At 41.9% G+C, this 17,326-nt stretch overlaps 1 protein-coding gene and 1 long non-coding RNA gene across 2 annotated transcripts; one reads left to right on the top strand and one right to left on the bottom strand.

Annotated features, from left to right (window-relative positions):
• Positions 1 to 7,933: 7,933 nt before the first annotated feature.
• Positions 7,934 to 8,629, bottom strand: LOC308325614. Its single transcript, XR_013965049.1, has 3 exons — positions 8,541 to 8,629; positions 8,382 to 8,451; positions 7,934 to 8,053 (listed from the first exon to the last, which is right to left on the bottom strand). It is a non-coding gene; the product is annotated as an uncharacterized lncRNA (long non-coding RNA).
• Positions 8,630 to 9,070: 441 nt separating this feature from the next.
• LOC308325421 (nck-associated protein 1-like) lies at positions 9,071 to 16,204 on the top strand (the record flags this gene model as incomplete). The annotated part of the gene is made up of 8 exons (XM_080777913.1): positions 9,071 to 9,112; positions 11,184 to 11,302; positions 12,036 to 12,092; positions 12,700 to 12,796; positions 13,834 to 13,937; positions 14,645 to 14,777; positions 15,038 to 15,119; positions 15,844 to 16,204. 8 exons carry the CDS (start codon positions 9,071 to 9,073, stop codon positions 16,185 to 16,187), a joined length of 978 nt encoding a protein of 325 aa, XP_080634039.1. The 3' UTR covers positions 16,188 to 16,204.
• Between the last annotated feature and the right edge of the window lie 1,122 nt (positions 16,205 to 17,326).

Consider the following 17,326-nt stretch of genomic DNA (forward strand, 5'->3'; position numbering starts at 1 on the left):
ACACAAACAAACAAGCCACACCCACAATCAAACAAGCCACACCCACAAACAATCAAGCCACACCCACAATCAAGACACGGCCACAAACAAACAAGCCACACCCACAAACAATCAAGCCACTCCCACACAAACAATAAAGCCACACCCACAAACAAACAAGCCACACCCACAAACAAGCCACTCCCACAAACAAACATGCTACGCCCACAAACAAACAAGCCACACCCACAAACAATCAAGCCACTCCCACAAACAATCAAGCCACACCCACAAACAAGCAACTCCCACAAACAAACATGCTACGCCCACAATCAAGACACGCCCACAAACAAACAAACCACACCCACAAACAATAAAGCCACACCCACAAACAAGCCACTCCCACAAACAAACATGCTACGCCCACAAACAAACAAGCCACACCCACAAACAAGCCACTCCCACAAACAAACATGCTACGCACACAAACAAACAAGCCAAACCCACAATCAAACAAGCCACACCCACAAACAATCAAGCCACACCCACAATCAAGCCACGCCCACAAACAAGCCACTCCCACAAACAAACATGCTACGCCCACAAACAAACAAGCCACACCCACAAACAAGCCACTCCCACAAACAAACATGCTACGCACACAAACAAACAAGCCACACCCACAATCAAACAAGCCACACCCACAAACAATCAAGCCACACCCACAATCAAGACACGCCCACAAACAAACAAGCCACACCCACAAACAATCAAGCCACTCCCACACAAACAATAAAGCCACACCCACAAACAAACAAGCCACACCCACAAACAAGCCACTCCCACAAACAAACATGCTACGCCCACAAACAAACAAGCCACACCCACAAACAATCAAGCCACTCCCACAAACAATCAAGCCACACCCACAAACAATCAAGCCACTCCCACACAAACAATAAAGCCACACCCACAAACAAACAAGCCACACCCACAAACAAGCCACTCCCACAAACAAGCATGCTACGCCCACAATCAAGACACGCCCACAAACAAACAAGCCACACCCACAAACAATCAAGCCACACCCACAAACAAGCCACACCCACAAACAAGCCACTCCCACAAACAAACATGCTACGCACACAAACAAACAAGCCACACCCACAAACAATCAAGCCACACCCACAAACAAGCAACTCCCACAAACAAACATGCTACGCCCACAATCAAGACACGCCCACAAACAAACAAGCCACACCCACAAACAAACCACTCCCACAAACAAACATGCTACGCACACAAACAAACAAGCCACACCCACAATCAAACAAGCCACACCCACAAACAATCAAGCCACACCCACAATCAAGACACGCCCACAAACAAGCCACTCCCACAAACAAACATGCTACGCCCACAAACAAACAAGCCACACCCACAAACAAACAAGCCACACCCACAAACAATCAAGCCACACCCACAATCAAGACACGCCCACAAACAAACAAGCCACACCCACAATCAAACAAGCCACACCCACAAACAATCAAGCCACACCCACAATCAAGACACGCCCACAAACAAACAAGCCACACCCACAATCAAACAAGCCACACCCACAAACAATCAAGCCACACCCACAATCAAGACACGCCCACAAACAAACAAGCCACACCCACAAACAATCAAGCCACTCCCACACAAACAATAAAGCCACACCCACAAACAAACAAGCCACACCCACAAACAAGCCACTCCCACAAACAAACATGCTACGCCCACAAACAAACAAGCCACACCCACAAACAATCAAGCCACACCCACAAACAATCAAGCCACACCCACAAACAAGCAACTCCCACAAACAAACATGCTACGCCCACAAACAATCAAGCCACACCCACAAACAATCAAGCCACACCCACAAACAAGCCACTCCCACAAACAAACATGCTACGCCCACAAACAAACAAGCCACACCCACAAACAATCAAGCCACACCCACAAACAATCAAGCCACACCCACAAACAAGCAACTCCCACAAACAAACATGCTACGCCCACAATCAAGACACGCCCACAAACAAACAAGCCACACCCACAAACAATCAAGCCACACCCACAAACAAGCCACTCCCACAAACAAACATGCTACGCCCACAATCAAGACACGCCCACAAACAAACAAACCACACCCACAAACAATAAAGCCACTAACCCTAACCCTAACCCTAACCCTAACCCACAAACAATCAAGTCACGCCCACAAACAAACAAACCACACCCACAAACAAACCACGCCAATCACGCCTATGAAATACAGCGTAGGACGTAGCGTGGGACGTAGGTCTCTACAGCGTAGGACGTAGGTCTCTACAGCGTAGGACGTAGGTCTCTACAGCGTAGGACGTAGGTCTCTAAAGCGTAGGACGTAACGTAGGTCTCTAAAGCGCAGGACGTAACGCAGGACGTAGGTCTCTACAGCGTAGGACGTAAGTCTCTAAAGCGTAGGACGTAACGCAGGACGTAGGTCTCTACAGCGTAGGACGTAACGTAGGTCTCTAAAGCGTAGGATGTAGGTCTCTAAAGCGTAGGACGTAGGTCTCTACAGCGTAGGACGTAGGTCTCTAAAGCGTAGGACGTAACGCAGGATGTAGGTCTCTACAGCGTAGGACGTAAGTCTCTAAAGCGTAGGACGTAACGCAGGACGTAGGTCTCTACAGCGTAGGACGTAACGTAGGTCTCTAAAGCGTAGGATGTAGGTCTCTAAAGCGTAGGACGTAGGTCTCTACAGCGTAGGACGTAGGTCTCTAAAGCGTAGGACGTAACGTAAGTCTCTAAAGCGCAGGACGTAGCATAGGACGTAGATCTCTAAAACGTAGGACGTAACGTAGGACGTAGGTCTCTAAAGCGTAGGACGTAGGTCTCTACAGCGTAGGACGTAGGTCTCTCAAGCGTGGGACGTAACGCAGGACGTAGGTCTCTACAGCGTAGGACGTAGATCTCTAAAGCGTAGGACGTAACGTAGGTCTCTAAAGCGTAGGACGTAGGTCTCTAAAGCGTAGGACGTAGGTCTCTACAGCGTAGGACGTAGATCTCTAAAGCGTAGGACGTAACGCAGGACGTAGGTCTCTACAGCGTAGGACGTAATGTAGGTCTCTAAAGCGTAGGACGTAGGTCTCTAAAGCGTAGGACGTAGGTCTCTACAGCGTAGGACGTAACGCAGGACGTAGGTCTCTACAGCGTAGGACGTAACGTAGGTCTCTAAAGCGTAGGACGTAGGTCTCTACAGCGTAGGACGTAGGTCTCTAAAGCGTAGGACGTACGTAGATCTCTACAGCGTAGGACGTAACGTAGATCTCTAAAGCGTAGGACGTAAGTCTCTAAAGCGTAGGACGTAACGCAGGACGTAGGTCTCTACAGCGTAGGACGTAATGTAGGTCTCTAAAGCGTAGGACGTAGGTCTCTAAAGCGTAGGACGTAGGTCTCTAAAGCGTAGGACGTAGGTCTCTAAAGCGTAGGACGTAGGTCTCTACTGCGTAGGACGTAACGCAGGACGTAGGTCTCTACAGCGTAGGACGTAACGTAGGTCTCTAAAGCGTAGGACGTAGGTCTCTACAGCATAGGACGTAGATCTCTAAAGCGTAGGACGTAACGCAGGACGTAGGTCTCTACAGCGTAGGACGTAATGTAGGTCTCTAAAGCGTAGGACGTAGGTCTCTAAAGCGTAGGACGTAGGTCTCTAAAGCGTAGGACGTAGGTCTCTACAGCGTAGGACGTAACGCAGGACGTAGGTCTCTACAGCGTAGGACGTAACGTAGGTCTCTAAAGCGTAGGACGTAGGTCTCTACAGCGTAGGACGTAGGTCTCTAAAGCGTAGGACGTAGGTCTCTACAGAGTAGGACGTAGATCTCTACAGCGTAGGACGTAACGCAGGACGTAGGTCTCTAAAGCGTAGGACGTAACGTAGATCTCTAAAGCGTAGGACGTAAGTCTCTAAAGCGTAGGACGTAACGCAGGACGTAGGTCTCTACAGCGTAGGACGTAATGTAGGTCTCTAAAGCGTAGGACGTAGGTCTCTAAAGCGTAGGACGTAGGTCTCTACAGCATAGGACGTAGATCTCTAAAGCGTAGGACGTAACGCAGGACGTAGGTCTCTACAGCGTAGGACGTAATGTAGGTCTCTAAAGCGTAGGACGTAGGTCTCTAAAGCGTAGGACGTAGGTCTCTAAAGCGTAGGACGTATGTCTCTACAGCGTAGGACGTAACGCAGGACGTAGGTCTCTACAGCGTAGGACGTAACGTAGGTCTCTAAAGCGTAGGACGTAGGTCTCTACAGCGTAGGACGTAGGTCTCTAAAGCGTAGGACGTAGGTCTCTACAGCGTAGGACGTAGATCTCTACAGCGTAGGACGTAACGCAGGACGTAGGTCTCTAAAGCGTAGGACGTAACGTAGATCTCTAAAGCGTAGGACGTAAGTCTCTAAAGCGTAGGACGTAACGCAGGACGTAGGTCTCTACAGCGTAGGACGTAATGTAGGTCTCTAAAGCGTAGGACGTAGGTCTCTAAAGCGTAGGACGTAGGTCTCTAAAGCGTAGGACGTAGGTTTCTACAGCGTAGGACGTAACGCAGGACGTAGGTCTCTACAGCGTAGGACGTAACGTAGGTCTCTAAAGCGTAGGACGTAAGTCTCTAAAGCGTAGGACGTAACGCAGGACGTAGGTCTCTACAGCGTAGGACGTAATGTAGGTCTCTAAAGCGTAGGACGTAGGTCTCTAAAGCGTAGGACGTAGGTCTCTACAGCGTAGGACGTAACGCAGGACGTAGGTCTCTACAGCGTAGGACGTAACGTAGGTCTCTAAAGCGTAGGACGTAGGTCTCTAAAGCGTAGGACGTAGATCTCTACAGCGTAGGACGTAACGCAGGACGTAGGTCTCTACAGCGTAGGACGTAACGTAGGTCTCTACAGCGTAGGACGTAGGTCTCTACAGCGTAGGACGTAGGTCTCTCAAGCGTAGGACGTAACGCAGGACGTAGGTCTCTACAGCGTAGGACGTAACGTAGGTCTCTAAAGCATAGGACGTAGGTCTCTAAAGCGTAGGACGTAGGTCTCTAAAGCGTAGGACGTAGGTCTCTACAGCGTAGGACGTAACGCAGGACGTAGGTCTCTACAGCGTAGGACGTAACGTAGGTCTCTACAGCGTAGGACGTAGGTCTCTACAGCGTAGGACGTAGGTCTCTCAAGCGTAGGACGTAACGCAGGACGTAGGTCTCTACAGCGTAATAACGTTTGAACTGGGGACCCTGACAAGAACTTGGGATGCATTCCCTTTTGCTTGACTCCCGGTTCCACAGGAATAGGCCTATTTATATAGTGAAATAACCATCCATCATTTCCCATTTTTGTCTTGATCAGTGTTTGAACATGAAGTTTTATAGTAGGCTATTCTTCAATAGTATGCATTGCAATTATTTGAAAACCGTGTATTCATATTTGATGGCGTGCATGGTAAATAATTGGATGGCCAAAACACATTTATGTTTTATGTTTTACTTTTGGCTGTCTGCCACTGTAAGAGATTTCACTGTACTATTACAGTAAATTACTGGCAGCACTGACGCCCGCAATTTACTGTTATTTTACAGTACATCTACTGTAATTCATTTTACAGTAGATAAGCGTAGGACGTAAGTCTCTAAAGCTGTATATAACTGTAAATTAAATGTGGGCCTATGGTAATTTAACAGCATACCGTTTTTTAATTACAGTACATAACTGTAAATTAAATGTGGGTTCATGGTAATTAAACAGCATACTTTTTTTTCAATTACAGTATATAACTGTAAATTAAATGTCTGTTCATGGTAATTTAACAGCATATCATCTGTTCAATTACAGTATATAACTTTAAATTAAATGTGGGTTCATGGTAATTTAACAGCATACAGTATTTTGAAATGCAGTAAAAATACAGTATAACTATGGGTTTTACTGTCATTTTACAGTATGTTCCAGTATGCATGTTTTCAATAAAATGTAATCAAAATTAAATTATTGATATACAACTAATACAAAACACACAGGTATAGATATTCAACACAGTTGGTTTATTATTAAAGCTGCTATTCAACAATAGTCTCCATTAAAACTTTTTTCTATTATTTTAAATGCAATCAATAATAAATGACAGACTGACTGACAGACTCATGCATGGGTAGACAATGAGCAAACAGTCTCAATTAACCCCCAAAAAAAACAATAAATAAAAGATAAACAGTTTAAATTAACAAACTGTCATTTAAAATCCTGAATGACAGGACATGGCAAAAACGGCATCTGCATTATAATGCAATATTAATACAGCAGCATCAATAAGAATATTTTAACAGCATTGTATCAGTCTAGCCAACATGCAAAATACTTAACATGAGAGGTAACAGCATCATCTGCGTCATACGCAATATTAATATGCAGCATCAATACAATCATTTTAACAGCAGTGCATCACAGTTGAAGTGCAAATACTTAACATGAAAGGGAGACATTGGGAAGCGATGGAGAAAGGAAGAGGCCTTGGCTTGGTTTGGTTTGCATCGCGTGGCTCAATCAGGAGTGCCTGTAAAAAAATATATATATATATTGAGCAAAACAATGTAGCTGCTAAATACATTTAAAAAGGTTCAAAATGAAAAACTTTGAAAGGAGGTATATAATAGAGGTTGCACACCAGTAGTGTAGAGTTACAGACAATGTTGCAGTCAGGTAACAAGTGCCAACCTATAGATCTAAAAGGGCCATTCATCTGGTTTTAAAAAGGCTATTGTGTATTCTGGTATACTTGTATATTCTAGAATGTCAAATTCCCAGCTCCTCAAGAGTGATGAGACTCACCTGCTGTTTGTGTGGGTGGTACACAGTAGGGGAGGTACACAATTTGGGTGTATATTGATAAATAATATTTTAAATATTTATAAAATGGATATTTTTCATTTAGAAGTGGTTTCCTCCCGGCAGCAGATATATATACAATATATCTGAGCTTGGATTACCTATGATGTTTACACCAGCAATAGATACCTTTGAATGAATTCCAGGGTTCTGGAGGCCTCGTCTTGGTACTTGAAGTTGAAAACACCAAAAACAGCAACTCCTGACCCGAATGCCCTCATAGATCACGTGTCCCTCAACACTGATCATCCACTGGCTGTTTGTCATGGACTCATTCCCTGTTAAATAGTAAATACAAGGTTTGAAATTAGATTGAGACTACAGAAGTATAAAAGTATAAAATAGCAGATCTACAAGCTTACAATGCATCACACTGTGGCGTTTTGTACTGTCAGTGTGTAGATTGCATATATGCATTAGAGGTTTGGTATAAAAAAAAGCCAAACAAACAACATTTTACACAACACTGATGATACTGCTGTGAAACAAGTCTATGAATCTACCTATAAAGGTTTAATCTGAAACACAATATTATTCAATGAAGTTTATGTAGTGTGCGTGGGTACCTGCATCTCTCTCAGCTACGGGTCCTTTGTTAGCCTGAAAATCATTGAAGAGCCCTAATCTTTACCATTACCACTGCTGTTGGGAGGAAACCTCATAACTCCATTTTTGAGGTTTAGTAGTAAAAAGTGCTTTGGACAAAAACTCTTAACTTCTTTGGACCCACAAAATGTCTGCTAAAGCAACTAACTCCACCACCTCTCCCCCTCTCATGGAAGTAATTGACATACAGTTACAACACCAACTTTGATGAGGCTGTAATGCTTTGTTTTAAAAATATAAGGTTTTCTTAATTTCCATTTCCTGGAAAATGAACATTTTGGAGTTATGAGGTTTCCTCCCGGCAGCAGAGATATATACAATATATCTGAGCTTGGATTACCTATGATGTTTACACCAGCAATAGATACCTTTGAATGAATTCCAGGGTTCTGGAGGCCTCGTCTTGGTACTTGAGGTTGAAAATGTAGAACACCGCAAACAGTGCAGCAACTCCTGACCCGAATGCCCTCACAGATCACGTGCCCCTCAACGCTGATCATCCACTGGCTGTATTTACTATTTACAGGGAATGAGTCCATGACAAACAGAGTTTGAAATTAGATTGAGACTACAGAAGTAGTTACTATCATGCACGTTCATTTGATTACATTTTAATATTTCTCAAAAACATGAAAAATGGCAGTTGCTTGGTTTGCAAGGTGGATCTGTAGAAGGGCAGGAAATACATATGGAACAGAAGACTCTCCCTACTTTTCATTTCAGTTTCAGTTGAGCAAGATGTATCTTCACTTAAAATACAATTAAGGCATGGCATCTTCACATGAAGGTTCTATGATTGCCTCATTTTACACAAAGGGCATTTTTTTTACACAAAAATACATACCAAGCAGAACAAGTCGAGGACTGGCTGGTAGGATGAATTGTCTCTCGACGTCAGCACTTGTGTTAGACCACTGAAAAGTTAAAATAAATTAGGACAAAAATAATAATGTTGTAGCATGTGTACAATCACAATATTGAACAATAATTGATCAATACTCACATTAGCCAAAATCAGCAGTCCATCTTGGCTTTCTCCTAAATGGGTTGTAAGAAGCTGAATTACAAGAGTCAAATCCCCATCCAAGCCCTGGGAAAAATTATACACTTTAAATGTTCTGTATGTTTGGAAATGTCTTTGACATCTGCAGGATGAACACATTTAAAAGAAGCATTGGGTGTGCAACTGTGGGTCCTCATGTGCCTCACGTTAACATATCAAAGCAAGAATATGTACACATATCACATGATATCATCTTGCTCACGTATTGATGTTTCAGAAATTGTTAAAGTAGGTTAGATTTGCCAAAGTGGGCAAAGTAAGTTGTGTAGCTTGAGCAATGTTGCTAGCAGCTAGCAGATGTTTAAAACTTACAAATATAGACTGTAGGCAACTTGCTTACCTTAATATCAGTCTGATTTTCTTCTTAGATTATCAGTCTTCTTTCTGCTTCTTCTTTTGTTGTGTTGTTTTGTTAATTTGCTTGGCAAAAAACTGTTGGCTAAAAAGATTACAGAAGGCTCCTTCACTGCATGGCCAACAACAATCAACTGAACTTTGAAGGGAAAACCTGGGTGTGGCCTATTTCCATGTGGCTTTGCATAAAATACTGCATTCTACTGTTAAATTACAGTCTCTAGTAAAATAACGGCATAAGCTGTGAACTGAATGGTCCCTCGGCTATAGACCCTTGTACTGGAGAAGTATATAGTACTCTGACATGCAACAGCAGAGAGAGAGGGGGGGGGACATGCGTCACCATTCAATCCATTGAATTGAGCACAGCTGACAGCAATCAGACTAGCTCAGAACTGGGAATGAGTATTTTGGTTTATATTTCTTTAAAAAATCATAACTTTTGACAGGAATGTGCTAGAGACTTACTTTCTTTTTTGACAGACTCATAAATTATGAGGGTAGACTGACATATGTCAGAATTGTAAAGTTTTGTCAAATCGTCTTAGAGATAATCATAAATATGTATCTACAGGGAAAAGTAATGGTCGAAAACTAAATCAAACACCAGATTATTGATCAGCGTGTCGCCCTGAACGCATCAATATAAATCTCCTCACACACAGACTTACTGTTCTCTAACCCTAACCCAGCCACCAAAACGTGCTAGGGTTAGGGTTATGGTTGCCGAGGTCGTAGAGCAAAACCGAGACCAGATTCTTGATCAGCTCGTTGCTCTGAAAACACCAATATAAGTTTCCTCCCACACGGACATACGGTTCTCTTAATTGATTAGGGTTACAGGTTCGCTATCTCGCTTAATAACTCGAAAACGATAAGAAGTTGGATTCCGATTTCGAGATATGTTGTTCAGTTTTTTTAGACGAACAAGGGGATATCTTGTTTGTCCCGGTACGCCACTCCTAAGTTGGCTTCCTCCACTTTCGGAAGGTACATATAGGTGTACAACCTAACACCATACTGAAGGAAGATCTGAAATTTTGAAAAGTGTCGTACCAGGACAAACAAGATATCCACTTGATCGTCTCGAAAAACTGAACAACATATATACAAATTAGACCCCAAGTCCTTATCGTTGTGGAGTTATTGAGAGGGAAAGATTGCCCGCTTTTGCAGTCTTTTTGCTGATCTTTGACCTTTATCAGTGGCCTAAAAAATCAGGCCCGGTGCCATTACATCCGGCTTACTCTCAATATGGATTGAGTGAAGTTTCAGATTTTAAAAAAATATCTTGAGCGATTAATTCCAGAAAATGGTCAGATTTTGCAGTCTTTTGGCTGACCTTTGACCTTTGCAAACGTCGTGGAAATTTGAGACCGCCGCCATTGAATTCGGCATGCTCCAAATATGAAGAATACGTCTAGTGTACGTAGAAAAACATTAAAAAACATGTTTTAAAGGTCTGTTTGTGGAGAGGAGAGGAGAGGAGAGGAGAGGAGCTCACAGTGACACCTTGCAACAGGTGTGTGTAGTTGCTAATCAAATGTCTTGACACACACACACACACAGGTGGACCCTCTTGTAAACAAGTGTAATGCTTAATTGCTTAAAGTCTTTGTATTGAGTTTGTGTTTGAAATGTACTGTAATTCTGCAAACTGTTAAAGTGTTAATACATATTTCAATCAATCAATCAAGGCTTTGATGTTCTATGACAAAGTTTAAAATCCATCTCCTTCCAACCTATATGAGTCTAACAGTCAGTCAGCCAGCCAGCAAGCCAGCCAGCCAGCCAGCCAGCCAGCCAGCCAGCCAGCCAGCCAGCCAGCCAGTCAGTCAGTCAGTCAGTCAGTCAGTCAGCCAGCAAGCCAGTCAGTCTCCTCTTCTATACCATTGTAGGCTGTTGATTTAACAGTATTGTACTGCAATCACAAGATCATAAAATATCTCATATTGCTTTCTCTAGCCCCCCCTCCCCCCTCTCTGTGTCTGTAACTGTAAAGAACCCAAACACGTTTTCTACTGAACTTTTCTATATTCTGGGTGAACAGACATTGTTATTATGATCTTATTGTGAAACAAGTCGTTTTCCTTTGAGCCAAATGCTTTTATTTTGAAGGGAGTTTTGTGGGACATAGCTGTCGTGTATTGGTTACTGAAGTCACATGACCAGGAAGCAGGTGACGACAGGTAACATAAATGTATAGGGACACCAAAGGTGATGTAACAGAATGTTATTATTGAGACTGGCAAGTTGGCTCTGCAGAGTTCCACGTGTCTCTGCCTGTTTAGAGATGAGGTCTTCCACATTCACAAAGCAGCTGAGGACCTGTTTGTTAACATCAGAGGGTAGGCGCGCGTGCACACTCGCACACACACACACACACACACACACACACACACACACACACAGACACACAGACACACAGACACACACACACACACACACACACACACACACACACACGTGTGCGTAGGAAGCATCTACACACATTTATGCCTGATTTATAATGTACATTTGGTGACTTGATGTGTACAAGCTACATTATGAATGTTGAGCATTTGTGATTTTTATGTCAAAACTCTTTTGCCGATTTAGGAATTTTTTACACACTCATAACATATTCAATGTCTCTATATTGTCACTGTTCTGCTTAACATCCTCAATTACACAATTGTTTGTCTTTATTAGTATAATAATAATAATTTATTGGAATCTTTAACACCTTCATGCCATGAGTTTAGGGTTTTCTTTTGTTTTCAACTTAAAATGTATTAATTTTTCATGAACAAGAATAGACAAAGACATACAGAAAGCAATAAGACAAACAATTGGACATTACAGTATGTGTTGCCATCTCAGGAAATAAAAGTAGTAGACAAATGCTATAATTGCAGGAGTTCACACACAGACAGGATAATAATAAAATGGAAACAATTTGTGAGCGAGCACGCACGCACGCACGCACGCACGCACGCACGCACGCACGCACGCACACACACACACACACACACACACACACACACACACACTGGGTTCAGGGTTTTCAATCAGTGCCTCTCTTCAATTTGTGTGTTTCAGATACAACAAACGCATCAACGACATAAGAGAATGCAAGGAACAAGCACTGTCTCATGCGTACGTATCCTAATCTCTCTTTGCCCTCCATCTCTTAATCTGCCTCTATCTGTCTATCTATCCATCCATACATCCTTCTCTCTTGTCTTTGTCTCTTCTCGCCTTTCCCTCTTTCTCAACCTGCTATCCTTTTATCTTGCATGCTTTTGCACTTGTTTAACCACTTTCTCTAATTGGCCACTCATTCCTCCATCCATTAGTCTTTTAGTCCTGCATCCCTTCACTTTTTAATCACTTAAACCTTATGCTTTTACGCCCCCTGATGTTTTCACGCTACACTAATAATATCTGTGTGTTCACCCCAGAAAAGGGATGGAAGAAAAAATGCTATTGAGAAACATTCCACTTATTGGCTGTCTGGGCCAGTTTCTTTGGCCAATGTCAATGGGCTGACATTACTGACCCTACCAAAAAACAAAAAAAATATATAGTATGACCAGTTATTGAACTAGTAAAGGTAAAATATTTAATTCCTCCCCTGCTCAACCACCTGCCTTCTCTCCTCTTCTGTCAGTGGTACTCTCATCTTACCATGTTGTCCCGAAGGTGATAGAATATATAATTGAATGATGTGTCATTGGGCATCATCTATGTGTTTGATGTGCAGAGGCTCCATGCACAGAGAGAGACGCAAGTTTCTCCGCTCTGCTCTGAAGGAGTTGGCTACCGTCCTTGCTGACCAGCCTGGACTCCTGGGCCCAAAGGTAATATATAATGTCAACTTAACCCATTCTTGGGGTGGGAACCCCTTTTGGTGTTTTTAACTAAGCATTATGTTATGCTTTAGCTATTGAAAAATAGCAGATCTACAAGCTCATAGCGTGCCACCGAGTGGCGCACTACGAGCTTGTAGGTCTGCTATTTTCTTATTTTTATGATCAGTACTTTATTTTAGAATTTTTACAAACGCATACAACAGACAACCTAAAATACAGACACAAGCAACAACAGCAGAGTACGTATTCATGGACAGACAAGATAGATAAGAAAAAATTGAAAATAGTTTACATTATTTAGACGACCAAACGCAGCATCATCAACCGTATCATAATGTGTAGTAATACAATAAACAATCAAGAGGGCATTGCCTGACCATGGATCACACCAAGGGACCTGCAACATGACTGAGGAACACGTCCCACTTCAGATCATATTTTAGGTCTGCTATTTTTGAAAAATCGTAAGGCACAAATCTTTGAATATATATTCTTTCAGAGCGAACGTTTTTTATTTATTCCGACGTCAGGCCTGGGTTAAAGAGTCGTGCTGCAATATTTGTATATTCTATGTTATGGAGTTCCTGTGGAGAGCCAGAAGTACAGGACCACAACGTTAGTACTGCGAATAATAATAATGGTGATTCCTGATCTGGTACTGGTACCCAGTTTATACAAGCTCAAAATCTGGGCATTTGAAATCACACAATGCTTTAGCGCTTTGTCCCTTACTCCAAGTTGTGCATTGTGGGATTGGGATAATGCCTTTTCAATCGGGGCCAGAATACGTTATCACACAGTTTATTAAGGGAATACATTATGTTCTGATAACTAGTGTGACTCTGTCTTCTTATAAACATAATGATTTAAGATGAACTTTTCTACTTTCTATTTAACACCTGCATGAGTTGGCCCTATAATGTTCTGATGAAGATAATGATACCAAAGTAGTGTGTTTTTTCTTTGTACAGTAGGTGTTCAAAAAGAGACCTTTCTCTCTTTTACTCTGTGTTCTCCACCTGCAGGCGCTGTTTGTGTTCATGGCATTATCGTTTGCCCGTGATGAAATCATCTGGCTCCTTCGTCACGCCGACAACATCCAGAAGAAAAGTACAGATGACTTAGACAAGTAAGCAAACACACACACACACGCACAATAATACACACACACTGATACATGATCGCACACAGTAATGTGTGTTTGGTTGCTATGTATATAATGGAATGTACATCGCTAGGCACGACAGAATTGTTGACCTATTAGCTAAGTTCATATGTTTCATCATCTGCCAAAATGTATAAGCACTCGTATGTTTTAACTGCCATGTTCATGTAGCCAGACTCAAATCACACTGTCGTGTGGTATTTGAGTCTATGATGATTTCAGATGTCACAGCTAATACACCAGATATTGTTGGTGTTGATGACAGTAGAGAAGTGACCATTTTGGAAGTGGCATGTACATTTGACCACAGTCTGGAAGAGGCTTAAGGTGCTTAAGTACCAGCGTCTTAAAGATGCTATTATACAGCTTGGCTACAAATGTAAACTACTTGTGTTCATATTTGGAAGCCTTGGTAATGTCCATAAATCAGTCGTGAGGTGCCTGCAGATTGCAGGCATGCCCAAGCTGAGAGCTGATCAGGCATCGGCAAAATTCTGTTCAGTGTCTGCAATAATTGGCAGTCGCCATATATGGAGAAGGCGATGCCCGTGATCTGTATCCTGAAGCACTTGTTGTAGAGTTTTCCAAGTTTGCGCATCCACTATTGTTTGTGTTCAAGAATTTCTTGTTAAGTGTGTGTGTGTGTGTGTGTGTGTGTGTGTGTGTTACAGACACATAGCAGAGTTGATCTTCTACATGGAGGAGCTGAGGGCCCATGTGAGGAAGTATGGTCCAGTCATGCAGAGGTACTACGTTCAGTATCTATCTGGTTTCGATGCTGTGGTGCTCAACGAACTGGTGCAGGTACACACACACACACACACACACACACACACACACACACACACACACACACACACACACACACACACACACAAGCATTGAAAATGTCAGTGGGACAAATCTTAATTAACGGGGGGAATGGGGTTACTGAAACTACCCCTACCACCCATGGTTTCATATTCCTAATATTTATTTGTATGACAATGATGAATAATGGCTAAAGGAACATGCATCGATAACATTAATCACCGTAAGAATGGAACTTGTTTTTTCTATGCTAGAACCTCTCTGTGTGTCCAGAAGATGAATCAATCATCATGTCTTCCTTCGTCAACACGATGACCTCTCTCAGCGTCAAACAAGGTAAACATAAACTACTGTACTGTAAATCATGGTTTGAGGTAATCATGTATGATCATTTAACCCTGAGAGTGTACAATTGCAACAGGTCATTCTTTCTTTATACAGTCTTTCAGTTCAATTAACCCATTTAGGCCTGAGGTCGAAATTTAAAAAAAAGTCTTCAAAATCCTGACGGCTTTCTGAAATGTTTCTGTTTCAGTTGTGCTCAATATTTCATGTCAAGGAAAGGACCCCAATATGAAAATATGTTGTTCCAGGGACCCCAACACAGAAGCAAAGAATTGAGTTAAAATGTTCACTCTGTAACAATATATATTCAAAGATGTGAGGCACATTTTCACCATTTAAAAGAAATAGCAGACCTACAAGCTCGTAGAGCGCCACTCGGCGTGAGCTTGTAGATCTTGTATAACATAAAAGGGGTTCCCGCGCAAAATGGGTTGATACTGGAATGTACTGTGTTTATATTATGCCAAAAACTGTTTCATGGTTTCTCTCTCTCAAAAAAATCTAAAAGGAAAAGAAAAACCTGGTACAACAGAATAACATTCATAAGCCAAACGCCAGCAGACAGTAAACATCAAAGATTAAATGCTTATGTCCATGTCAGCTCAGTGTTGTGGAATATAATTATTGAAGGATGATGTGATGTGTGTGAATATTGTTTTAAAAATAACATCAAACACAGTGTTGTGGTAATTTTGCACATGCTTGTTCCTTATAGTGGAGGATGGAGATGTGTTTGACTTCAGAGGCATGAGACTGGACTGGTTCAGATTGCAGGTACACACACACACACACACACACACAGTTGAACTTGATACCAACTACATGTTATTCAGGAACAAATTGTATCGAACGAATTTGCTATATTTTCAAGATGTCTCTGGGCAAGCTGGATATTATGCGTTTATATTGTCAAACATATTTTGTGTAAATGTGTCCTTTTTTTCAAATTCAATGTCAATTCATGATCATGTCAATCAGAGATCAGCGGATGAGCTTTTTTGTCACCCGAATCCGAGTGTGCATATTTATAATCCGCCTGTTATCCCACCGCATAAATGACTTAATCCAATTTATATATCCGCAACCACCCGAAATCCGCTGCAGGGGTGATGCTTCTAAGGAACAAGTGCACACAAGCACAGCAGACCTACCAGACCAGCCCCCTCCAACTCAAGCAGTTACACCGAAATCGGTTATCCTATCGAATTCTTTGACTACAGATGTCGCTCTTTTGAACGTTGGCCAATTTGCAGAGAGTCACTGCAGTCAACTGCGAAGAACTGGCAAAGAATGAGAATAATTGCTTCCTTGTTCGATATAATTAGCCTAAAGATGAATGAAATGAAAATAATGTCAGTTAAGTGACAAGTTAAGTTAATGTTCATGTAAGTGAACTTAAGTTTACCTGCCATCCTCCTCCCATCTGTCTGTCTGCAACATAAGCCTTACCGCGGTACTTTAATTTGCTCAACAGTGACCTCTTGTGACAGTGTCAAAGAATTACTAACAACAAAATCATTATCAGAGCCTTATCATCATTGTCTGTTACAGTGTACAACATTCATATTGAAATAAATCTACTGTGTACAACATTCATATTGAAATAAATCTACTGTGTACAACATTCATATTGAAATAAATCTACTGTGTACAACATTCATATTGAAATAAATCTTGAGTAATTTCTGTATTCTATACATTGTGTCTTTTGGAATATTCCAAGGAGACAATTAAAACGTTCAGATGTATAGGGGAGAATTACTGTTACCAAGCCATCACTCTTTCTGCACTATTAGGCCTATCATCATAAATATAAAGAAGGTTGAACCGACTGCATTCACTGGACTCCAGAGTGTGTGGAAAAATAATTTCCAGCACAATACTATCCAGTATCACCTGACTCATCAATTGAGGCTGTCGATGACTCTTTGCTCAAATGTGTTTGAAATGTTTAATGTAGGGTTTTTCTTTCAATCCATACTTTGGGGAGGTGCTTGATGTAGGTGTATTGTACAGTATTGGTTCCAGATGTGTGTATTCTGATTAGTAATAGATTATACAAGGTTCACAGTTGTGTAGTCCAAAGAGTAATCTGGATGTTTTCACCATATATCACCTGCTGCTCAAATAACACACCACTTATTAGTTTAATGTCATGATATTTGGCAATAAAAAACCCAAACTATTTATTCTGTATC

This window comes from Protomyctophum bolini (assembly GCF_963924005.1).
Source record: "Protomyctophum bolini genome assembly, chromosome: 12".
Lineage (NCBI taxonomy): Eukaryota > Metazoa > Chordata > Actinopteri > Myctophiformes > Myctophidae > Protomyctophum > Protomyctophum bolini.